This window comes from Myotis daubentonii, chromosome 4, assembly GCF_963259705.1.
Source record: "Myotis daubentonii chromosome 4, mMyoDau2.1, whole genome shotgun sequence".
In the NCBI taxonomy this organism is placed as follows: Eukaryota; Metazoa; Chordata; class Mammalia; order Chiroptera; family Vespertilionidae; genus Myotis; species Myotis daubentonii.
This window is the reverse complement of record NC_081843.1, coordinates 52,428,461-52,454,848: the sequence shown is the minus strand read 5'-3', so window position 1 is coordinate 52,454,848 and position 26,388 is coordinate 52,428,461. Positions and strand designations below refer to the sequence as shown.

At 37.0% G+C, this 26,388-nt stretch overlaps 1 protein-coding gene and 1 non-coding gene across 4 annotated transcripts in view; one reads left to right on the top strand and one right to left on the bottom strand.

Annotated features, from left to right (window-relative positions):
• The window catches only part of PJA2 (praja ring finger ubiquitin ligase 2), a 68,686-nt gene that overhangs the window by 39,514 nt on the left and 2,784 nt on the right, over positions 1 to 26,388 (bottom strand). For all 3 annotated transcript variants that reach the window (XM_059693937.1, XM_059693940.1, XM_059693939.1), the window contains 2 exons: positions 1,776 to 1,893; positions 70 to 270 (listed from right to left, as the gene is read on the bottom strand). In XM_059693937.1, coding sequence (XP_059549920.1) covers positions 70 to 270; positions 1,776 to 1,806 — 232 coding nt within the window. In that variant the 5' untranslated portion in view covers positions 1,807 to 1,893. The remainder of the gene's footprint in view (positions 1 to 69; positions 271 to 1,775; positions 1,894 to 26,388) is intronic.
• On the top strand, positions 21,831 to 21,960 carry LOC132233980 (small nucleolar RNA SNORA18). The gene has a single exon (XR_009452817.1). It is a non-coding gene; the product is annotated as a small nucleolar RNA SNORA18 (small nucleolar RNA).

The window sequence follows — 26,388 nt, the reverse complement described above, 5'->3', positions numbered from 1 at the left end:
ATTTCAAATATCACAAGATTAATTCCTTCAGTCTTATTAATAGTTTTTAATTAATTCTGTGGTACATACCTGAGGAATTTTCCTTTGGAACATCATCTAGTTCCAACACTTCATAGTCATCACCAGCTCGACCTAAGCTTCTTTCATGCCTTGTCATACAAGGTTTAAAACTGACATAGGCATGTCTTCTTCCATATCTCCTGCCTGTGATTGTCTGATATCCTCCCGCTGGTTTGGGCCAGGCAGCCTTGTTGGATTCTTGATCCATTGCTGAAAAACAGAGTTAGAAATAAGAGTCACAGCAATGACTTTCATACTGGTGACTGGTGGGGGTACTGTTTGAACATATATGCTACTTGCCAAACCATATGCTATTAAACATCAAGTGTACCTTATTTTTTTTGTAAATTAAGTTTCATTTATTTACTAGTAAGCAATTCAAGAGTGTCAACCAATTTCTAAAAATTACTTATATTGAAGTCTTAATGTTTATGTAATTATACTCTCTCAATACAGATTATTTAGAAAATAAAACACAAAGTAAAAATAAAATAATCAACACCCAATATTTTAATATGCAAGCAGTTCTTATTTTCTCAAGTGTACCTTATTAATATGTACTATGTTTTAAAAGTTATGTGGCCTCTTTACCCACAAAAATATCTTTTAAAGTTTGGTTCCTTTAAGGTATTTAAGACTTTTATAATGTAACCTACCAAAAAAGATATTCATATGCAAAACTACTATAGTGCAAAAGCTCATTAAGGATTGGAAAATGATTCTCCAAATTATCTCAGAAAAGTACCTTACCTATAAGAGCTCAATACATATCTGTTGATTTCATTACAAGCACATGATATGATGATGGTTTCAATTACATTAAGAGGAATACATTCCTGTCAAAAGTAACAGTTAACTTCTTTAAACGGTATATATAATACCAAAAAGAACCAACTGGACCCACAATAAATAAATCCAGTAAGTTAGGGCCAGATAAAATTCTCTAAAAGAAAATAATGATGAGCCAAGTCAAATACATGCTACCCCACCTTTCAAAATTACCAATGGTATACATTATGGTAAGAAAAGCCACCAACATTTGAATAACTTGAATACTAAGTTATGATGATTGAGAAATATATAGTAGTAAACAGTAGCATCTTTTATTAAATATGACATTATTTTATATGTATTAAGTATAAGTTTACTTAGTCAATTTGATTTTATGTATACAATGAGGGAACTAAACAAAATATTATCCCACAGTATATGGAATAGTCAATAAATACGATAGTTACGTATTTTTATTGCATTAAAATAAGAATAATTGCTTCCAAGCATGAAAGAAAAACAAACATGTACTTATAAAATACAATAGCAAGTATCACATTATGTTATTTAATCCCCTCAACAACCTAATGAGGTAAATACTGTAGTTTATTTTAAAGATAAAAAAATTAAGGTTAAAATTAAGTATTTAAGTAGTTTGCTCCATAATACAATAATATGACTCCAGATCCAGTGCCCTTAACAATAGCTCCAAAGAAATAGTCTCCAAAGTGGAAAGTACAATTGAAGCCAAGGGTATGTGAAAGGAAAATATAAGAATTTCTACTTGCACTTATTTTCATATAAAAAATTAGAAATGCAGCTTTATAAATATTTAACATATGGAGGAGAAACTGGCCTTAAGACCATAATCACATGTCATGTATGACACTGAGGTATCTGGAGGGAAAAATATAAAGTCCTCAATGTAGAGATACTTTGCTTACCTGCTGGCTCTTTTTCAGTAAACTGTGACATATATGGCAGTTTTTGTGTGCCCAGTTCAATGGAATTTTGGATGTGACTTAGTTTTTACTCACACAGTAAATAAGCTGCAGAAGATTCCTACAAAGAAACAATGGATTAAACAAAATAACAACACAAGCACAAAACAAAAAGGCAAAATTAATACTTCTGCTTCTAGTGAAACCTTTGTTAGCTTTATAACAACAAAAAATAAGATCAGACAAGTTAATAAAAAAAACCTCATCTATATATATTAGGCTAATATGCTAAGTGTCCCTCCGAACATCCGCTATGACGTGCACTGACCACTAGGAGTCAGATGCTCAATGCAGGAGCTGCCATAATGCGCACTGGCCATTTACAAAGAAACAGCACCGTGGACCTGGTGCTGACAAAGCAACACTCGGCTTCTCCCAAGTGGGACACAGGCCCCAACACCACCCCGGAGCCACAGCCCACCAAATCACAGCCAACGTTGCCGAGACCCCATGGCACAAAGTGCGGCCCACAGCCCAGCCCAGCCCAGCCCAGAAACAGTCGCTGTGGGCACCGAGTAATGATGCCCACACGTAGCAACGCCCAGCTTCTAGCAACTTGCCTCCAAACATTTTACACTTTAACCAAATGTCTGTGAAGCATTTTCCTGTGACTCATCTCATTTGATCCTCACAGAAGTCCTACAGTAGGTAGATAGGAGAATCAGTGGAATCCTATTTTCTTTTCATTAGCTGGAAAACGGAGATTTAGAAAGTTTAGAAATTTGACCCAACGGAAAAGAAGAAATGGTGGACCTTGAAAATGACTTCAGGTTTTCTCACTCCGTAGAATATAGTCAAACACTGCTGCAGTTACATATTTTACCCTTTGTTCTCCCTTCGTGATCTACAATAATAACCTGCTTCATATTGATATTTACCACTGTGTTGCTGACAATTATCTGAAAGAGAAGTTGGGGTGCTTCACTGGACTGGAAAAAGTGTAGCTAAATCAGAAAGCAGGTCTAAGTAAGCAAGTTTATTTTATATATATATATATATATATATATATATATATATATGCAAGGCTAAGTTGACTTGAGTATGCACGATACATATAAAGCTCTCGCTAGCGCCAATCGCACGTGTGTGTGTTTCAATCTGTCACTGTCGATTGTGAATTTGGTTGACACTTCTATTATAGAGAAAGGGTGAATAGCGGTATTAAAATATTTCTTCTGATTAATTCCCTTTCAATGTGCACTGTGCCACTAGTATAACTATAAAATGACCATTTGAAAACAGTTTTACATCTCCTCTTGAAAAATCTTGCTGTAAGTATATTTCATCCTTAAGACTGACAATAACAACAACACACACAATTAATAAGTAAATAAGCAAATTTATTTGGAGAAGTGCTGACTGGGGTATGTGATCAAATTATTTGGTACTCTAGTACACTATGTTATATCTTTGCTTCTCCATCAAGCACTATATTGTTCTTTTAGCCCTGGTTTATTAAAAAAGTTAAACCTAAGAATACAAACTTAGGCTTATGGTGATTAATGTATAATGTATACAATGTATAATGTATGATAAGTAATGTATAATGGCTTATGACAATTAAAAATTAATGTGTGTAAATAATGATATACTTACGCTTTACATTAGTCAATTGATCATTCAAGTATTTTAATCCCAAATAAGAACCTAGTCTAAATTAGAAAAATCAAAGTCTACCATGTAAGAATATTAAAAGACCCTCTGCAGTTTTGAAATTAATACACTTATTTACTATTTCAAAAGTTGCTATCTGTGCTCTTCTCAAAGTTTGATAAGGACTTAATTTTTTATTTAAATACCTGATTTAAATATTTGAGCTATTGCTAACTTCCTATCACCAACTCACATTTATTAGAAGACGATAGTTCTGTAAGTGAATTTATGTTATCTGTCTAGCTATGGATAGCTATTAACATACATAGAGTATACACATATCTATATATATAAAGGCCTAAGCAACCATTACAACCAGTTGACCAGAACGACTGATCGCTATGACATGCGCTGACCACCAGGGGACAGATGCTCAACGCAGGAGCTGACCCCTGGTGGTCAGTGTGTTCCCACAGCAGGAGTGCCACTCAGCCAGAAGCCGGGCTCATAGCTGATGAGCACAGCTGCAGCGGCAGCAGGCAGCGGCGGCTGGAGCAGCAGGGAGCATGAGTGGCAGGGCACCCGGCTGCGGCTTGGGATCCTCCCCAGCCACCTGCCACTTAGGCACTGCTACATCCCTCAGGGGATGTCGGACTGCCAGTTTCAGCCTGATCCCCACAGGCTGGCAATCCAACATCCCTTGAGGGGTCCTGGATTGCGAGAGGGTGCAGGCCAGGTTGAGGGACCCCATCCATGCATGAATCCGTGCACCAGGCCTCTAGTAAATTATAAATTTAGCAACAAATTGTAATCCTCTATCTCAGTGGTCGCCAACCTGTCGTCCGCGGACCACTGGTGGTCCATGGGATCCGAAAGGTTGGCGACTGCTGCTCTACCTGAACTGAGTCAGACTGTTAGCAATAGATATCTAAAAAATCATACTGGAAAAAATAAAAGCTCTAATTAATACTGTTTTAATAAGAAAAAAATCTTAACTAGAATCCTTATACATTTACAGTACAATAAATGGCAATCTTAAAGGGTAACTATGGATTTAAGTTCATGAGTATTTTCTTTGGAATAAGGCTTTATTCTGACATGTTCCAGGGCACTATTTGCAGTGCTGATACAACAATAAACAAAATGAACAAATATTCCTGATCCCTAAAAGCATCAACAAACCTCTATTTAGAATAATGTGGTGGTTTTAAAACATACCCATAAATTATTTAATACTTCACCCTTCAAAAAAGCAGAGCCTAATTTGCTCCCCCTGTACTTAGTAACTTGTTTCTAATAAAGATAATGTGATATAAGTGACAGTTCAGGATCTATAAAATTAGGGCACAAAAGGCATTGTGGCTTCATCCTTGTTTGCTCTCCCTTTGCTCTCTTTCTCTGAGGGAAACCAGCTGTTACATCATGAGATCACTCAAGAGTTCTATGGAAAGGTCCATGAGGAGTAACTGACAATTCTTGAGGAATTGAGGTCCTCTGGCAATAGCCATGTTACTGAACCAGCTAGGAAGTAGTTGCTTCATCCACAATCAAGTCTTCAGATGACTGTACTCTAGGCCTAAATCTTGAGTGAAACCTTATGAAAGACCTTGAGCCAAAACCACCCAGCCATGTTGCTCCTGAATTTCTGACACACCCAAACTATCTACACTAATAAAAGACAAACATGCAAATTGACCATGCCTTCACTACGCCTTAAGCCACGCCCACCAGCCAATCAGAACGACTATATGCAAATTAACCCAACCAAGATGGGGGCTGGCAGCCAGGGAGCTGGAGTGAGCAGGAGGCTTGATTGTCCCAATGATGAAGGAAGCCAAGCTTCCCAACTGCCGTGGCGGCTCTGAGCTCCACTCAAAGCAACAAAGTTTCAATTATAGAAGATAAATAAACCCCAGATACCTGCTTTCAGCTGGCCGTGGCCACGGAGCTGGGGCGAGCAGGAGGCTTGGTTGCTCCAGTGATGGAGGAAGCCAAGCTTCCCGCGGCTGGCTGTAGCCTCCGCAAAAGGCAACAATGTGTCAATTATAGAAGGTAAATAAATCCCAGAATAAAAAATAAAAAGAAAAAAAGGAGAGGCTGGGAGCTTCAGTCGCCGGGGGGCTTGGCCAGCCTGAAAACAGCCCTCAGCCCCTCACCCAGACTGGCCAGGCACCTCAGTGGGGACCCCCCACCCTAAAGGGGGGTGTGGTCAGCCTGAAAACGGCCCTCAGCCCCTCACCCAGGCTGGCCAGGCACCCCAGTGGAGACCCCCACCCTGAAGGGGGTGTGACCAGCCTGCAAACACCCATCAGCCTCTCACCCAGGCTGGCCAGGCACCCCAGTCGGGACCCCCCACCCTAAAGGGGGGTGTGGTCAGCCTGAAAACGGCCCTCAGCCCCTCACCCAGGCTGGCCAGGCACCCCAGTGGAGACCCCCACCCTGAAGGGGGTGTGACCAGCCTGCAAACACCCATCAACCCCTCACCCAGGCTGGCCAGGCACCCCAGCAGGATCCCCACCCTGATCCAGGACACCCTTCAGGGCAAACCAGCTGGCCCCCACCCGTACACCAGGCCTCTATCCTATATACTAAAAGGGTAATATGCAACTGACCCTAACAGCAGAACGACTGGGAATGACTGGTCACTATGACACACACTGACCACCAGGGGGCAGACGCTCAATGCAGGAGCTGTCCCCTGGTGGTCAGTGTGTTCCCACAGGGGGACCTCTGCTCAGCCACAAGCCAGGCTGATGGCTGCCAGCACAGCGGTGGTGGCGGGAGCCTCTCCCACCTCCTCAGCAGCGCTAAGGATGCTGGACTGCAGCTCAGGTCTGCTCCCCGCTGGTAAGTGGACATCCTCCGAGGGGTCCCAGACTGCGAGAGGGCACAGGCTGGGCTGAGGGACCCCCCTGAGTGCACAAATTTTTGTGCCCTGGGCCTCTAGTAAGATAATAAATGTTCTAAGCCGTTAAGTCTATTGCAGCTTAATGCATTATCCTACAACAGATAATACAAATAGTGAAAATTACATGTTCTTAGACACTGGATTTTATTATAATTCTACCTATTACTAAAACAAGATTTTCTAATACCATCTCATAAAAGTATATTTCTCCCTTTAAAAGCTCTACTTCTCAGCATGCAAAGTGCCATGTTGTGGTTGACAGCATCAAAAGGAATTACACCAGCCCTAGCCTGTTTGGCTCAGTGGATAGAGCACTATCCTGCGGACTGAAGGGTCCCAGGTTTGATTCTGGTCAAGGGCACATGCCCAGTTTGCAGGCTCAATCCCCAGTAGAAAGCATGCAGGAGGCTGCCAATCAATGATTCTCTCATCATTGATGTTCCTATCTCTCCCCCTCTCCCTTCCTCTCTGAAATCAACAAAAATATATTTAAAAAAGAAAAGGAATTATACTGGTCTTTTGCTTGTTGGGATTATCAGAACTGCTGCTTAACACCTATACTCCACCTATCACCTAGAAGAGACTCATCAAATAACTACTGAATCAGGGACACTTACTTGTAGAATTTAAATCTAACTGATTCAAATGAAGCTTTACACAGAGGAAGATAGAAATTAGTTAACTTCCAGAAGCGTTTCAACTGAAAGAGTGGTTCTATACTCCTGTGACCCATTTGCTGGGAGCCAGAAATAATTCTCTATTTTTTTTTTAAAAAAAAAAAGGTGAGGTATAATTGACATATAACAACATTATATTAGTTTCAGGCATTCAACATAATGATTCAATATTTGTATATATTGCAAAACAATCACAATTAAGTCTAGTTCATTCCCATCACAGTATAGTTACAAATTTTTTTTCCTGTGGTAAGAATTTTTAAGACCTATTTTCTCAGCAACTTTCAAATATGCAATAAAGTATTATTTTTTTTTTAAATATATTTTATTGACTTTTTACAGAGAGAAAGGGAGAGAGATAGAGAGTTAGAAACATCGATGAGAGAGAAACATCGATCAGCTGCCTCCTGCACATCTCCCACTGGGGATGTGCCCGCAACCCAGGTACATGCCCCTGACGGAATCGAACCTGGGACCTCTCAGTCCGCAGGCCTACGCTCTATCCACTGAGCCAAACCGGTTTCGGCAATAAAGTATTATTAACTACAGTCACCATGCTGGATATTATATACCCAGGACTTACTTTATAACTGAAAGTTAGTGCCTTTTGAACTCTTTCACCCATTTTGTGTGTATGTAAAATCACACTTTTCCCCAAGAAGATCTTATTGGGGGGCAGGGAAGGGAGGAAGGGCAGTTTAAAATAATTTATTTTCTCATAGCTCTGGAGACTAAAAATCCAAAATCAAGATGTTAGTAGGGCAGTGCTCTCCCCAAAGGCTCTAGGGAAGAATCCTTCTGTACTTCTGGTTGGATGCCAGCAACCCTTTGGGATTCCTTAACTTGATACAACATCATCTTTATCCATTCATCCATTGATGGACACGTAGGTTGTTTCCAGCAATGAACATGATGGAGTCTTTTCAAGTTAAATGTTTTCGTTTTCTCCAGATAAATACCCCAAATTGGAATTTCTGGGTCATATGGTAATTTTCTTCCTAATTTTCTGAGGAACCTCCATGTTTCCTATAGTGGATGTACCAATTTACATTTCTACCAATAATACACAAGGATTCTCTTTTCTCCACATCCTCCCCAACACTTGTTACTTCTTGTCTATTTCATAATAACCATTCTAATAGGTGTAAATTGATATCTCATTGTACTTTCATTTTAATTTCCCTGACAATTAGTAATATTGAGCATCTTTTCATGTACCTGTTGGCCATCTATATGTCTTCTTTGAAAAGATGTCTAGTCATATCCTCTGCCCACTTTTAAATCTGATTTTTTATTTTTTTTTTATTTTTTGCTATACTGGGTTGTAAAATTCTTTATACATTTTGGATATTAAACCCTTATCACATACCACTGAGTTGCAAATATTTTTCCAATTCAGTAAATTGTCTAGAAATAACTCACCTTTAAAGTGTCTTTTCTTGAATCATATGAATGCATATTTTTAAAAATTGTTATTGAATTTACTGGGATGACATTGGTTAATAAAATTATATAGGTTTCAGGTATCCAAACAAATAAAACAATTTTAACAGGGTCTTTTCTAGAAATAGATAAGTTAGTTGAGAAACAATATAATTTGATCCAACTATTTAAAAGGGAAAGTCTTGATTACTCTCATAAGCCCATTATATTCTCCAATATTTAGCTTTATATGTCTCGAAATATCTTAAAAATGTTTCTCAAAATTCCTTTTAAAACAAACATATAATTATCTAGCCTACATTTCCTTTTAGTAAAAGAATTTATCACAAAATTTTGATAATTATTACATTTGAGCTATAAATTCAGAAATACAGACTTCATGACAAAATGAGTTTATAACAATGACAAATGCTACTAGAAAACTTTTGTATATATATTGGAACCAATTATACCTCAACTTAACCTACAAACATTATTTCATCTATTTTCAGTTGCTAAGGCAAAGTAAATATTGCAAGAAATTAATAAAGCATCTATTTTGAATAACAATTTAAGCTTGTACTTAAATTATTCTCACTTTTACATACTTTTTAATCTACCTCTAGACTTATCATATCTTCTATCCACAAGCACAAGTGGTTGCTTGTACATATACACAACCGCAAAATAATCAAGTAGATGCAATTAGCAGATATACAATAACTAAGGGCTGAAGTGATAATATTAGTATTCCTATATGTAACTGCAAACAACTGGGCACATTACTAAAATTGATTACAGAAAGTCTCAATCACTAGATTTGGAAGTTATAGACTGCTACACAGAAAACTTACAGAATATGACTCCCAAATTCTTCAGTCAGACAACAGTAGAAATTATAATTACATCAGAGAGAAAAAAATTAAAGTACAAATGTTAACCTGAGATGAAATGGGTTTGCTATCTCTGGTAATACTCAGAGGTATTCTGATAAAAAGCTAACCTTGCTGTAGCCAGTTTGGCTCAGCGGATAGAGCGTCGGCCTGCGGACTCAAGGGTCCCAGGTTCGATTCCGGTCAAGGGCATATACCTTGGTTGCAGGCACATAACCAGTAGGGAGTGTAGTGTGCAGGAGGCAGCTGATCGATGTTTCTCTCTCATCGATGTTTCTAACTCTCTATCCCTATCCCTTTCTCTCTGTAAAAAATCAATAAGATTTATTTTTATAAAGAAAGCTAACCTTGCTTAAATACTATTCTTCTCTGAAAATTTTTCATAAACTATTATAAAAGAGGAACAATAAAGTCAGCATTGATATAGTGAAAATTACATTAAAAACATATGTGAAACATAAAATATATGTAATCAGGAACAGATATTTGGATAATCCCCAAAGTTTATACTTAAATACCCAAAAAATGTATTTCCAATTTGTTATGGTGAACCCTTTATCTCACCAAATGTTTTTAAGTTATGTTGTTTAAAAAATCTTATCAAACACTGCTTTAAAAAAATCTATCTACAGAGAGAAATCTGTAAAGAATTGAATGAGCATATACCCAACACACTATAACAATAAATATTTTCTATGGTTTAATGGAGGTAAAATTGGCTAAGGCAGAAAAAAAAAATTTAAAGGGAGTCAAAAATAATTGAGATAAAAAAAATAAAGTCCCAATCCATTAAAAAACACAAGATGAAGAATATTCCTCAAATTTCTCTTTCATTTAGATAAAAAAATATCTGATTCAGATGTAGCACAAATAAAAAGGACCCACCCTCCTTTGAGATACACAAGTCAAATTAGTGCAGAATAAAGCAGCAGCAGAGATTTACTTCCACATCTAAGCCAGGAAAACAAAAAACAAAGGTACAGGAAAATAGAAAATTCAATGTTGCAATTACATTTAATAGTAAAAGTAAAAAAAAAAAATGTGCTCAGAATAAATTAAATATCTAATATTGAGACACTTAAATATGTGCTAACTACCAAAAAATGGCATAAATGAGAGCGGAGGGGATTAGGTGATAAAAAAATTAAAAGAATGGCATAATGTTGAAACAAGATGATGTGTATTTGGAGTTTTTTGTACTCTAGAAATTTGTTTGGAAATTTTCATGGTAAAACTTTTAAAATATTTCCTTTTCTTTGCACTCATTTGTTGAAGAATTAGTTATTTATAATAATAAAGTACAAAACTCTTAAGCATACATTGTAGTTCAATTTTTATACACACATACGTATGAATAAATACCACCTAGTTCAAGATATTAAACACTATCATCACTTCAGAAGATTTTCATTTGCCCCTTCTAAGTAATTAACTCCTCCCAACTCAGAGGCAACCACTTTCCTGGCTTCTATTCCCCCAAATTATTTTTTTCTATTTTAAACTTCATATAAGTGGAATCATACAGTATAAATTCATTTGTGTCTACCTACTTTTGTTCAACAAAGTATTTCTGAGATTCATTGCTACAGACACATCCTTGTACATGGTTTTTATGTTTTACCTTTCTTGGGTACATAAAATCTGAACTCACAGTAGAGGGCTATGTTTCGCTATAACAGCTACTGATAGTTTTCCAAAATGGCTGAAACAATTTATATTCCCACCAGCAAAATAGAAGAGCACCAGTTGTTTCACATCCTTGGCAACACTTGTATTGTCAGTCTCTAATTTGGGCCATTCTGGGAGGGGTGTGATGGTTCTGCATTGTGACATTTCCCTAATTAAGTAATAATGTAGAGCACCTTTACCTATGCATATTGGCCTCTTAGACATCTTCCATTGTGATATCTTCCTGTAAAATATGCTCACTTTTTTGCATATTTTAAAAATTGGGTTGTTTGTGCCTTTTCCTTCTTGATTTGTAACAGTTACTTATACAAGTCCTTCACAAGATTTATTTATTATGAATAAATTCTTGCAGTATATCGCTTGCTTTTTCTCTGTCTGAATGGTGTATTGATGAATATAAATTCTTATGTACTCTAACTTATTAATTTTGTGCTCTAAGAAATTTTTGCCTACTCCAAAGTCAAGATATTCTCATAGATTTTCTTCTAGAAGCTGGATAATTTTAGCTTATACATCTAGATCTATTATCTAACTCAAATGAACTTTTAAAATATAATGTGCCTTTTTTATACAAATATCCAGTTTACCTAATAGTTTATTAAAAATAAATGCTTTCTTTTAACTTCAGTGAAGCTTTTGTCATAAACCAAGAAACTAGATATGTGAAGGTCTATAGGAAAAGGTCACTGCCCTGACTAGTCAATTATTGCATGTTTTAAAAATGAGTGTGGCACATCAGTGTGCCACTGCACACAGGTTGAAAACTGCTGTTCTAACACAAAATATCTTAATTAATATTACTTCATAACAAGTCTTGACATCTGAGACATTTACCTTTTGATATAAACTTTGGAATCCATTTAATCAATAAAAAATTCTGGGATTTCTACTGACACTATAGCTCAATTTGGGGAAAAGTATTTTAAAATGTCTCTTAGCACTGCTTTGTAATTTTCAGCATAAAAAATCCTGCCCAATTTCATTAGATTTACTTTTAGGTATCTTACATATTTTTATGCTATTCTAAATGTACTTTCCTAACTTTATTTCACATTATTTTGGTTGTGTTAAAATAAAAAATAGAAATCAGACTTGAATATTCCCTGAACAGACAAAACCAGTTTAGTCATACAAAGAAAGCTTAATCTAGCTTATTTTACCCGGCTAAATTGACCTGGGTCGTTTTTGGCTTATGATAGCCCTGATTTAAAATGCTTTGACTTACAATTTATCAACTTTATGATGTGGTGAAAGCAAAATGAATTCAGTAGAAACTTTACTTTGGATTTTGATCCATTCCCAGGCTAGCTATATGATACTCTCTTGTGATGCTGGGCAGGGGCAGAGAGTTGCAGCTCCCAGTCAGACACATGATCACCAGGGTAAACAACCAATACTTTACAATGTACTCTGTTTCATTTCTTGGGGATACTGCATTCAATAAATGACATGATATATTCAACAATAGGCTTTGTTAGACGATTTTGCCTAACTGTAGGCTAATGTAAGTGTTCTGAGCACATTTAAGATAGGCTAGGTTAAGCAATGATGTTTGGTAGGCTAGGTGTATTAAATGCATTTTCCACTTATGATATTTTCAATTTATGATTGGTTTATAAGGATGTAATCTAATCATAAGTCAAAGAGCATCTGAATTGTAAACAATAACTTTCTCTCTACATAACCTACTTTATAACAATACTAGAGGCCCGGTGCACAAAAATTTGTGCACTGGGGGGGGGGGTGTCTCGCAGTCTGGGACCCCTCGGGGGATGACCACCTGCTGGCTTGGGCCTGCTCCCTGGGGGATTGGGCCTAAAATGGCAATCAGACATCGATCTGGCAGCCCGGCAGCCCTCGGGGGTTGTCCACTTGCCAGCGGGGAGCAGACCTAGCTGCAGTCAGAAATTCTTAGCGCTGCTGAGGCAGGAGAGGCTCCCACCACCACCGCTGTACTGGCAGCCGTCAGCCTGGTTTGTGGCTGAGCAGAGCTCCTCCATGTGGGAGCGCACTGACCACCAGAGGGCAGCTCCTGCATTGAGCGTCTGCCCCCTGGTGGTCAGTGTGTGTCATAGTGACCAGTCATTCCCAGTCGTTCTGCTGTTAGGGTCAGTTTGCATATTACCTTTTTACTATATAGGATAGAGGCCTGGTGCACGGGTGGGGGCCGGCTGGTTTGCCTTGAAGGGTGTCCCAGATCAGGGTGGGGGACCCGCTTGGGTGCCTGGCCGGCCTGAGTGGGGGGCTGATGGCTGTTTGCAGCTGGTCACACCCCCTTCAGGGTGGGGGTCCCCACTGGGGTGCCTGGCCAGTCTGGGTGAGGGGCTGAGGGTCGTTTTCAGAATGGCAGGCGACTGAAGCTCCCAGACTCTTTTTTTCTTTTAATTAAATCTTTATTGTTCAGATTATTACATTTGTTCCTCTTTTTCCCCCCATAACTCCCCTCCTCCCAGTTCCCGCCCCTCCATCCGCCCTCACTCCCCACCCACTGTCCTCATCCATAGGTGCACGATTTTTGTCCAGTCTCTTCCCGCGTCCCCCACACCCCTTTCCCCACCAAGAATAGTCAGTCCATTCCCTTCTATAATTGAAACATGTTCCCGTTACTGGCGCTCCCAGCTCTGAGGCTGCGGCCGGCTGAAAAATCAGGTATCTAGGGTTTGTTTAGCTTCTATAATTGAAACATTGTTGCTTCTGGAGCTCAGAGCCAGGCCGTGGCAAACGGGGAACCCTGGCTTCCTCCATCACTGGAGCCTCATGTTTGCTTCAGCTGTGTGGCTGCCGGCCGCCATCTTTGTTGGCAGTTAATTTGCATATCGCCCTGATTAGCCAATGGGAAGCATAGCGGAGGTACGGTTAATTACCCTTTTTTTCTTTTATTAGATAGGATACCCCTGAGCCTAAATCCATGTTTTGGTTTGAGTGCTCCTGGTTTACAAATTTTTTTTGGTGTGTACTAGTATATAATAAACTTTTACTGATTACTAATACTTCAGTGATTCATTGGTTTTACTTCTGTTATTTCTGAACTTTTGACATTACATGGCATCAGAAGTGGGATCCAAAGTCCTCCAGTGACTCCAAGGTATCAGATAAGCAAACAGGTGCTGGTAACCCACAGACGCCACTGAGCTCACTGCTTTCTCACCAATACTGGAGTTTGAGACTAAGTCTCTCTTTGATCCAAGCTCCGTTCTTTTTGTGTTTTGAACTCTCTGACTTATTGTGTATACCTCTGTTTTGTTTGTTGAAGCTTCTTGGTAAGTCATCCTACTCTATGCCAAAGGGGGAAAAACACATGATACCTTGTGTTTTAGACCAGTTGGGAAACAAGGCTTTTTGTAATAAAGACATCTTTGGACATCTAAAGGCAAAGATGAGTTCTACCTGGTCGATGGACCAGAATCTTTGCCTTTTGGAAAATGGGTGAACTTTTGAAATTGTAGTGGCCACTCTGAAGAACCTTTAACTTAGATAGGTCCACCTTAAGAAGCATCCTTAAAAGAGAGGATTCCAAACCACAATGAAACAATGAAATGCATTCTTTGAATAGAAGCTTTTAATGAATCTAAAAACAGTTTTAAAAGGATCCTCACAGTATGCAAATAAAAAAATCTTCAGTAAAAGACTGGCCATCTGAGCAAGTTACCTTAATTTAGTGCATCTGCCAGAAACATAATCTGTATCCCACTACTTTTGAGTTTTATACAGGATACATGGATAAACATTTTAAACAAAAGTGTAAGATCTCTGGTTATGTCTTTCTATATGTTTATGTCTGTATGTTATAGACAATATTTTTCTATCTCTAAATGGTATTGCCAAAATGAATTTGTAAAAAGCTCTATTTGTCTTTAAAAAATTAAGTACACACACACACATACACACACACACACACACACACACACACTAGGTGTACCAGTTAATAATGCGGATTTTTTTCAATAGCTGGAGTTACACGTGTTGATATATATGTGATTTGATATGTATGCTATGTTGTTGTATTAACAGCAAGCTTCAAAACTTTGTATGTCAAATTTTCTGAAGGTGCTAACATCATAGATATTTTTACACTTAAAAATGTCAAATTTTGTGCCCCAAAAAGAGTATTTGCGGGAAGTTTTAATTCATTAGTTTATTTTGAAGAAAAGTGCTGCTGAATACAGGAAGCTTATGGTGAATGTGCTCCATCTCAAGATGCTTGTGAACGCTGGTTTATAGGCTTTAAAAGTGATGATTTTGATGTGAAACAGAAAGAACGTCCACGTCAACCGAAAAAGTTTGAAAACCAACAATTACAAGCATTATTGGATGAAGATGCGTGTCAAACTCAAAATCAACTTGCAGAAAGATTAAACATTGCTCAGCAAACAATTTCCGATCATTTACAAGCAATGGGAAAGATTTTAAAGGAAGGAAAATGGGTGCCACCTCAATTGAATGAAAGACAAATGGAAAACTGAAAACTCATCAGTAAAATATTCTTCAATGGCATAAAAGAAAGTCTTTTTTGCATTGAATTGTGACTGGCGATGAAAAGTGGATTTATTTTGAGAATCCCAAATGCACAAAATCATGGGTTGATCCAGGTCAATCATCAATATCGACTGCAAGGCCAAATCGCTTCGGAAAGAAGACAATGCCCTGCCTTTGGTGGGATCAGGAAGGTGTGGTGTATTATGAGCTTCTAAAACCAGGTGAAACCGTTAATACTAATTGCTACCAACAATAAATAATCCATTTGAACCATGCTTTGATCGTGAAACAACCAGAATGTGCCAGAAGACACGGCAAAGTAATTTTGTTTCATGATGACACACCATCACACACTTCAAAACCAGTTAAAGGCACGTTAAAAGATCTATCTTGCCTGGGAAGTATTAACCCACCAACTGTATTCACCAGGCCTTGCTCCTTCAGATTACCTCTTGTTCTAATCGATGGCACAAGCACTTTTTGAGCAGAACTTCAAAATGTAAAAAGAAGTGGAAAATTGGGTCTCTGAATGGTTTGCCTCAAAACAAGGAAGTTCTACTGCAGTGGTTCTCAACCTTCCTAATGCCGCGACCCTTTAATACAGTTCCTCATGTTGTGGTGACCCCCAACCATAAAATTATTTTTGTTGCTACTTCATAACTGTAATTTTGCTACTGTTATGAATCGTAATGTAAATATCTGATATGCAGGATGTATTTTCATTGTTACAAATTGAACATAATTAAAGCATAGTGATTAATCACAAAAACAATATGTAATTATATATGTGTTTTCCGATGGTCTTAGGCGACCCCTGTGAAAGGGTCGTTCGACCCCCCAAAGGGGTCGTGAACCACAGGTTGAGAACCGCTGTTCTACTGGGACAGTATCCACAAATTACCTGAAAGATGGGGAAATGTGTAGCTAGTGATGAACATTACTTTGATTAAAGCACTTTTGATGTTTCTCTTGAAATTATCATGTTTTCTTTGATTACAAAATCTGACATTATTAACCAGTACACCATATATATATATATATATATACACACACACACACACACATACATACACAATATATATATACACACACACACACACACTATTCTCTCAGAATTATAGAAATCCCAATTTTTTTTAAATTGATTTCAGAGAGGAAGGGAGAGAAGAGAGAGAAACATCAATGCTGAGAGAGAATCACTGATGAGCTGCCTCTTACACACCCCTACTGGAGATCGAGCCTGCAATCCAGGCATGCACCCTGACTGGGAATGAAACTGTGACCTCCTGATTCATAGGTTGGCGCTCAACCACTAAACCATATTGGCCGGGCAGCCCAAATGTTTTTAAGTTCACATGATCTAAGATACTCTTTGATTAAAATTTTAAAAAAGGTTAGTTTACATTTTTTGGCTTAATAAAAGCAGGTATATCTTCAAAATTTGTCAATAAAAAAAATAAGATGATGATTAGTTCTTTAATATCCAAACCAAGCATAATTATTAAAAGCAAGTACATTAGTTAAACAAACAAAAGTTTATACTAAGTTAAACCAGATAATGGATATTCATTTATATCTAAAGCATTTCCAAGATAAATATGAAATGCTAAACATAAGATGATCTACTTATGGTTTTTACATTTTTTTACAGAAGATATTTGGGTTTGTGAATAAACATGTCTTGTACCAATATGAAACTTTTACTATGAGGAAGAAAATACTCCTAGTATAAAATGTATTTACAAATTTTCTATCCCGTAATTGCTCACTTATTTTCCACTAGCTTAGGGGTTAAAAATTTTAATTAATAAACTAATTAATATGTAATTAAAACTACCAGAAATAATAAGGGTGAAAGAAAAATGAATGTATATGAAAAGCAGAAAAAGAAAATAAAATGTGCTTTTTTTGGGTAAGGAAAATATGGACATGTTTTGTTATGTTTTGTAAAGGAAAAAAGAAAATTTTGTCCTAAGATAAAATGGCTGTTACTTGTAGGACAATAGCTGAATGGATAAAGAAACTTCTTTGTAGAAAATGAATATTGAGAAAGGAATTTTATGTATAGTAATGTTAAAACTAGAATCTATTTATTTAAGTTTAAAGACAAGGGAGAGTTTTAAAATACAAAGTATCCTGGTGCAAAATTAGAATTTGGTTTCCCTTGGTGAAAGAAGAAGTTTTTTGTTTTGTTTTGTTTTGAAGTCTAGTAGTTTTTTGATGGAGTCTTTGGGGTTTTCTATGTACAGTATCATGTCATCTGCGAATAATGAGTTTTACTTCTTTTCCAATTTGGGTGTCTTTTATTTCTTCTTCTTGTCTGATCGCTATGGCTAGCACTTGTCAGACAGGAGTGGTGAAAGTGGGCATCCCTGTCTTATTCCTGTTCTTAGGGGAAATGGTTTTAGTTTTTGCCCACTGAGTATGATGTTGGCTGTGAGTTTGTCATATATGGCCTTTATCATGTTGAGATATGCTCCCTCTATCCCCACTTTGCTAAGAGGTTTTTATCAAAAATGAATGTTGGATTTAGTTGAATGCTTTTCCTGCATCTATTGGTATGATCATGTGTTTTTAGATTATTGGCCTGCTCTTAATGAGAAATTAAAAACAAAAACAAAGGGTTGTGATTTTATTTAACCTTTACTGTAATCTGCCTTGGAAACAAAGATTCTGTGTCTTATGAAAATATTTCCTGGCCTTCATAATATTTTTATCAAGTCTTTGATTACTGAGAAAAATCAGTCTTCTCTCTTAAAAGAAGAAAATTCTTTTACAACTCTGTAACTTTCTGTATTTGTCTTTGAAATATTTTGTCACTTTGGTTGAATGGTAACTAAGTCGACTGAATAATTTCTGAATGTGAGTGTATGTAGATGTATGTGTGAACTCTTAGAAGATCTTTAACCATGGCCATTTTCAAGTATTTTCTCATTTACAGAGTGTTACTATTTCACTTTGATGCTTTTGGAAACTTTTCCTGCAAAAGTTCTCCATCTTCAAAGAAATTCATGGAAAAGGGCCTGACAAGTTACTCAAACGTAAAGGTTTCCAATAACTAAGATCGTAACACTGAATGGAGGGTAAGAATTTTTTAATGGAAAACTGATTGATTCATAAAGCTGCTAACCCACGATGAAGCAAAACAAGAACTACATAGCACTGAATAAGACAATAAAGATGATTATAATTTTTATTATCATTTCAAACATTGCTAGTTCTTTAACGTTTTGTTTCCAGATTTAAAGGACCCCCTTTTTGCCTCTCTTTTATACCAGGTATAGAGCAATTTGATAAAGTGTACCTTTGTAACAGAAGTTGAAAAATCTACCTTTTGCTCTCTACCTGATTCCTCCAGAATTCAGAAACTCTTATTAAATATTCCTATTTTTCCTGACTATATATGTATTTGCATAAATTCAATAAAAATCTGTTCTCTTTGTAACAGGACACAATTGAACACGTCCTTAGCTTGGCTTCCTAGCCCTAAGAAGCTTTTGAAAATCCAATCTGAGATTCTTTATGAAAAGTTCCAACAAAGCAGACTTAAAAGAACCTATATGGTCAGTCACTATTCTTTCTGCACTTACTAGTACTGGTACATAAATAGCCAAGCCAAATTTATTTTCACTAGACAACATTGCACGCAAATTAATCTCACTATGGTTACCTTTTCTAGAAATGGAGATGATTATAAAGAGAAAAAAATGTATTTCAGCAGTACACCTTTGTGAATATCAGATTCTAGTGCTATTGTCTTTGAAGTTGTTTTCTACCTATAAACTGGATTCTGAATTCTTCCAGTTTCCTCCAATATTTGGCTAGAACTTTCACTCACTATGTATGATGTTAGCTGTGGATTTTTTGTTGATACTCTTTTAAAAATTAAGGATGGTTCTTTCTATTCCTATTTTGATGAGGATTTTTAACACAAACAGATGTTGAATTTTGTCAAATGATTTCTCTGTATCTACAGAGATGATCCTATGGTTCTTCTACATTATTCTGTTAAAGTAGTAGATCAGATTGATCTTAAAAATATTAAATCAACCATGCATTCCTGGGACAAATCTGTAATATATTATCCCTTTTTACATATCACTGAATTACTTCTATATATATATATATGTTCATGAAAAATATAAGTCTATAATTTCTTTTTGTGTGTGTGTGTCATATTCTTGTCAGGTTTTCCTATCAGGATTATGTTAAAATCATAAAATATTCTGGAAAACATTCTCCTTTTTATAATTCTCAAAAGAGTCTGTATAAAACTGATATTATACCTTACTAAATGTTTGGAAGATTTACCAGTGAGTCATCTGGGCCTGGGGTTTTCTCTGTGGATAAGTTTTTAATAAATTCAAATTATTTAATAGACAATGGACAACTCAGATTTTGCATTTCTTCACATATCTGTTTTGATAATTTTTTGAATGATTATGATCTTTCACTGGAGTTATTAAATGTATTAATATAAAGTTGTTCATAATTTCCCTTTGTTAACAATTTAATATCTATAGACTCTGTAGTGATGCCTCCCTTCTTATTCCTGGTATCGGTAATTTGTGTTTTCTCCCATTGTTTTGTTTATCAGTTCATTACACATTTATTATTTTTAAAAAGTTTTCTAAAACTGTTGATATTTTCTATTTCATTGGTTTCTACTTTGACATTTACTATTTCTTTCTTTCTACTTTCTTTGAGTTTGATTTCTCCTTTAAGTTGCAAGTTCATATTAACGACTTTTAACCTTTTGTCTTTACATGCATATAAAACTATAAAGTTCTCTCAAAGCACTACTTCAGTTGCATTCCACAGGTTGTTTATTTTACTGTTTTTCAATAAGAATGTTCTCTAATTTCCATTATGACTTTGTTTTTTATTCATGGACAATTTAGAAATGTCTTGCTTAATTTCTAACATTTGGAAGCTTTGTAGTTATTTTTCTGTAACTGAGTTGTAATTAATTCCACAGTGGTAAAAAAGAAAAAATGCACTGTATAATTTCAATCCTTTGAAGTCTGATACTTCTTTAAGAACCAGAATATTTTGGCAAGTGTTCCATGTGCACTTAAAAATATGCAATCTTCAGTTGTCAGATACAATGTTTTATAAATGTCAATTACACCAAGTTAATGAATCATGTCATTCAAATTTTCTATTCTCTTACTAGTTTTTTAATATAATTGTTATATCAGTTACTTTAAATATATATTTAAAATCTCTAGCTATAAATGCATATCTATATTTCCTGTTATCTTATCTTCTATATTCAGAAGTTGTATTACTAGATGAATACATGCTTTAAGGTTTTTTTTATCTGGGTAAACTGACCCACTTATTGTATTTTCCTCTTCGTCACTTATAATACTTGTTTTGCCTTAAGTCTATTTTATACAATGTTAATAGAGCTTTCTTTTGGTGAGTGTTTGCAGACAATACTTATTACATCTTTTTACTTTCATCCTATCTGAGCCTTTAAAGTATTTTTTTTCTATAAACAGAATATATATTTGGATTTCACTTATTTTTAAGCCTAAAAATATTTGTATTTTCACTGAAGCATTTATTTAAACTTAACATAACTGCCAATATAGACGAGTTTAAGTATCATCTTGCTATTATTTTCATTTTCCTTATTCATTATTTGTTCCTTTATTCTTCCTTTTTTGACTTCTTCGGTATGATTCTATTTTATTTCATCTACTAGCTTATTTGATATACCTTTTAGTGCCATTCTTTCTTCTTTTTAACATATTTTTATTGATTTCTGAGAGGAAGGGAGAGGGAGAGATAGAAACATCAATGATGAAACAGAGTCATTGATGGGCTGCCTCCAGCACGCCTCCCACTGGGGATTGAGCCCGAAAACCAAGTATGTGCTGCCCTGACCGAGCAGGAACTGACCCATGACCATAGGTCGGTGCTCAACTCCGCTAAGCCACACTGGCCGGGCTAGTGTCATTCTTTTAATAGTTCCCCTAGAAATTAAAAAATGCATCCTTCCTGAATGCTGGATGTGATTTTTCTAGAGCAGGGGTTCTCAACCTTGGCTGCACATTAGAATCACCTGGGAATCTTTTTAAAATCCTGATTTCTGGGCCTCATCCTCCGGAAATGCTGTTTCTTTGTTATGGGGTGGGGCCACAACATTAGCAACAAAGAAACAGAATTTCCAGAGGATGAGGCCCAGAAATCAGGATTTTAAAGATTCCCAGGTAATTCTAATGTGCAGCCAAGGTTGAGAACCACTTTTCTAGAGGCTCTGGATAATTTACTTCCCTCGGGTGTCTAATTTCCCTTTTATCAGGCAATTACATTGCAGGTAAAGATAAAGTGTGGGTTAAAGAGTATAGAATCTTTTTTGTAGACTTACATAGTTGGAAACGCCTCATAGAATAAATATGTTGTTTCCTTTATTCACAGAACTGTGTGTTAGATCTGTGGGAAGGAATTACAAGACAGCTGCAAAAACAAACCAAAAAAAAAAAAAAGAGTATAGAATCTCTGAGAATTACAGATATATAAAGTTGGCAGTCACTCACAGGCTCTTATCCACAGATCCCTACTCGGTGCTAAAAAGATTGGAAACAAGCTGGGAGACTAAAGAAGCTATTTTTCAGTGGTGGAAGAAAGGAACTGACTGCCAATGTGGGAAAAGAATGAAACCCTACCTAAATTCTAACTCCTATGGGGGAGAGGGGAGCATTAAACCACTGGGAGAAGGGCAGCAACCAATGTCCTCCATTTTGGCTAGAGGATAAGTAAAAGAGAAAGGGCCTTTGCTGGAGCAGGGTTAGGAAACAGATCACAGATTTCAAGAATGAAGATGAAAATTCAAGAAATAAAGAACACATAATCAGAGATGAAGAATGTATTTTATGGGCTCATAAAAAGACCAGTCAAGGAAAGTATAAATGAGCTTCAAAACACGTCATGAGAAATTACCCAAACTGAGATACAAAGTACTTTTCTAAAAGTGTGTGTGTGTGTGTGTGTGAATGTGTGTGTGTGTGTGTGTGTGTGTGAATGTGTGTGTGTGTGTGTGTGTGTGTGTGTGTGTGTGTGTGTGTGTCAAAGGAGGGGTGCTGGGGAGGAGGCAGTAGGGGGAGGACAGAAAACAAACCCTCCAAGAATTGTGGAACTGTAGCAAATGAAGTACCTACCACGTGTGTCACTGGAATCCCACAGGAAAACAGTAAATGGTACAGAAAATATATTAGAAGAAAAATGCTGAGAATTTTCTAAATATGATTCAAAGATCAAACCATAAATCTAAGCTCAGTGGTGAACCACAAAAATCAGGATAAATACAGAACACATACACACACACAAATCATATTCAATCTACTATAAAAACAAACAATAAGGGGAACATTTAATGGAGAGAGGAATTTCAACTAACTTATCAGAAACAATGCAAGCCAAAGAGTATACAGTGTCATCCTTAAAGTGATACGTATGAGAAAAACATGTGAACACGAATTCTGTACCAAACAAAATAATCTTTCTAAAGAAAAGGTAAAATAAAGCATTTTAAGTCAATCCAAGAAACTCTGCTAGCAGTAGATCTGAACTGCAAGAAGTGTGAAATAAAGTTCTTCAGACAGAAAGAACAGACACTTGATTCTACAAAGATCTGAAGACGTCTAAAAATAATTAAATTGAAGGTAAATGTAAAATATTTTTTCTTATTTTTAGTCACTTCAAAACAGAACTGTGTACAGTAGCACTGATAGAACGTTGTGAGACAGAAATATTCTATATCTTACACATAGCTACTAAGACTTGAAAAATGGCTACTACAATAAAGATAGTCACACTGGCTAGTGACTAACATACTGGACAGTGCAGGTCTAGAGCAAACATAATAGCGAGATATCATGAATTTATGGCATAAGTAAAAGTATGACAATAATAGTACAAAAGATAGGAAAGAAAAAGTGTAAATATACTGTTATAGGGTTCTGACACTATATAAAAAAGTAGTATTACAGTGCTTGAATAGAGACTGGAATTAAAGATGCATAATGTAAATCACAGAGAAAGAAGTATAACTTTTTAAAGAAGCAAAATAAATATGAGTAGTAAAGAGCAAATCAAGAAAAAATGAGCTAAAAAATAGAGACCATAAAGCAGATGGGTTAAATAGAAAATAAGATGGCAGATTTACATCAATGATTACATTAAACATAAATGGTGTAAACAACTGAACTAAAAAACCAGACTGTCAGGATGGATTTAAAAAGTGAGCTGTCTACAGGAAACCCACTTTAAATATAAAGGCATGAATTCAAAGTAAAAGGATGTATCATGCAAAACCTAATGAAAAGAAAGGTGTAGTGGGACTATTAATTTCAGATAAAGTAGACTGCAGAAGAAGAAATATTACTGAGATAAAGAGGAATATTATATAAGACAAAGGAGTAAATTCAAGAAGACATACAACCCTAGATATACATGCACCTAACAAGAGAGGTTCAAAATACATGAAGCAAAATTTGTTAGAACAAAAAGGAAAAATAAATATGCAATTATATTTGGAGACTTAAACTTTTCCTATGGTGATCAACAAGTAGGTAGACTCCCCATAAGGAAACAGACAACCTAATAAGCACCATCATTTAACTTGACATGACAATTATAGCATATTTAATATAAAATATTGAAATTAACATTTAATATGTAATAAAGAACTTATAGAATACTCTACCCAAAAGCACAATCCACAATATTTGGAAGTACACATAGAACATTTACCAAGTCTAACCATATCCTGCCATAAAAAATATTTCAAAGAGTTTAAAAGAAATTATATATTCTATATTACTTGCTTATAACAAAATTAAACATAAAAATCAATTACTGAAAGAACTAGGTAAAATCATCAAATATTTGGAATGTAAATAATATACTTCTATTCTAAATAACCCATAAGTCAAAGCAAAAGTCACATAAGAACTTAGAAAATCCTATATAATAAAAGCCTAATATGCAAATTGTCCTCTCAACCGAGAGTTCAACCGGGAGCTCAACCGCTCACTATGGCATGGGCTGACCACCAGGGGGTGGCGCAGAACATGACAGGCGTAGGCAATGTGGTGCTGGCAGCAGATGGCAGTGGAGGCACTCCCGGCCCCAATGGGCCTCGACAAGAGCATGACAGCGGTGGGATGGTAGAGCAGGTAAGCAGGCGGCACCAGGCCAAGGCAGATGCAAGCGGGGGCCCAATTGCCCCGCCGATCGCCCCATAGACGGCAACCAGTGTTAACGGCAGGGGGCGGGGCCGCCGCCCTGCTCCCAGGTGCTGAGGGAGCCAGACAGGGGGCCTGGCCCCAACTGATCACTCTGCAGACAGCGACCAGCAGCCGGCAGGCCCTGATTGCCTGATCGGGGCCGACCCCGGGCTGGGATGGGGTTCTGGGGTTGGGTGGCGGTGACCAACCTCCCACGGCACCTGGTCAGGGGGCTGTGACTTCTTGCCAGCTACCTGGGGCAGGGGTGACAGGGACAGAGGTGCAGTGAGAATGCGAGGTGTCCACCAAGCTTACTCTCACTCTCCCTACTATCCTCCCCCAGGATGCCAGGGCTCACGTTCCAGGGAAGCCCCCGTACTCAGGTGCCGGGTGCCCGCGAGGAGCCTGTCACGCACCCGCACGGCTGCTTCTGGGTGAGCCGGCTGTAGCCGCCAGGACTGCAGGGGCTCATAGGGCTCCCCGTGGGTTCGCACAGGAGCCAGTGGACAAGGCCAGCCAGGAGAGAGCGCACTACTCACCCGGCTTCTGTGCGGCACTGCTGGGCGACCCAGAGGCCCACGTTGCGCCCTGGCCTGTGGTGTCCGGCTGTACTCACTGCATCTCTACATGGGGACTCAGGCGGAGAGGGGCGCGTGGGGGTCCGGGGGCCCAGTTGCTGCCCAGGGCCCAGAGATCAGCGACCTGCCCTTCCACGGCAGATGCTCATATTTCAATAGCAGGCTAGGTCTAGGGACTGCACTGGTGCACAAATTTCATGCACCAGGCCTCTAGTATCAACATAGCAAAATTTATGAGAATATCTAAAGCAGTGCTGAGAAGGAAAAGAAGGTCAATGGCCTAAGCTTATACCTTAAGAAATTAGAATGGAGATTTAAACCCAAAGCATATAAAAAGAAATAAAGAGCAGAAATCAATTAAATAAAAATGTATTTTAAATAACAATAAAAATAAAAAAACTGGATCTTCGGAAAAACAAAACATTTTTGATAAACCAGAAAACCTACTAATAAAGACAAAAGCGAGGACACACTGTCAATATCAGTAATGTAAGAAAAGACATCACTACAGATGCTTCAGACATTAAAAGGGCAATAAAGAAATATTATGGCAATGAATAGATGAAACAGGTACATTCCTTGAAAGATACCAACTATTAAAGCTCACATAGTGAGTAAAGGTCACTCACATTGTCAAAGACTGGAAGCTTTCAAAAACAGATAACCCTAATCATCCTATACCTATTAAAGCAAATAAGTTTATCCTTTAAAACCATTAAAGAAAACTCTAGACCCAGATGGGTGGCTTGCAAACTCTAGTGAAAATATGAAACAAGTATTAAGCCTAGCCAAAATTTTTCAGAAAATACAAGAAACACTATACAAGGCCAGCATCATTTTGATACCAAAAAAATATGAAAAAGCATCTTTCATGAAGATATAAAAAAGTATTCAACAAAATATTAGCAAATTAAATCCACTAATATATGAAAATGATAAAACATCATGTCCAAGGGAGGTACACCTAGAAAATGCAAGGTTGATTCAACATTTGAAAACAAATCAATGTAATTCATCATATTAACAGACCAAAGAAGATAAACCATATGATCACCTCAATAAATACAGCAAGAAAGTTTGA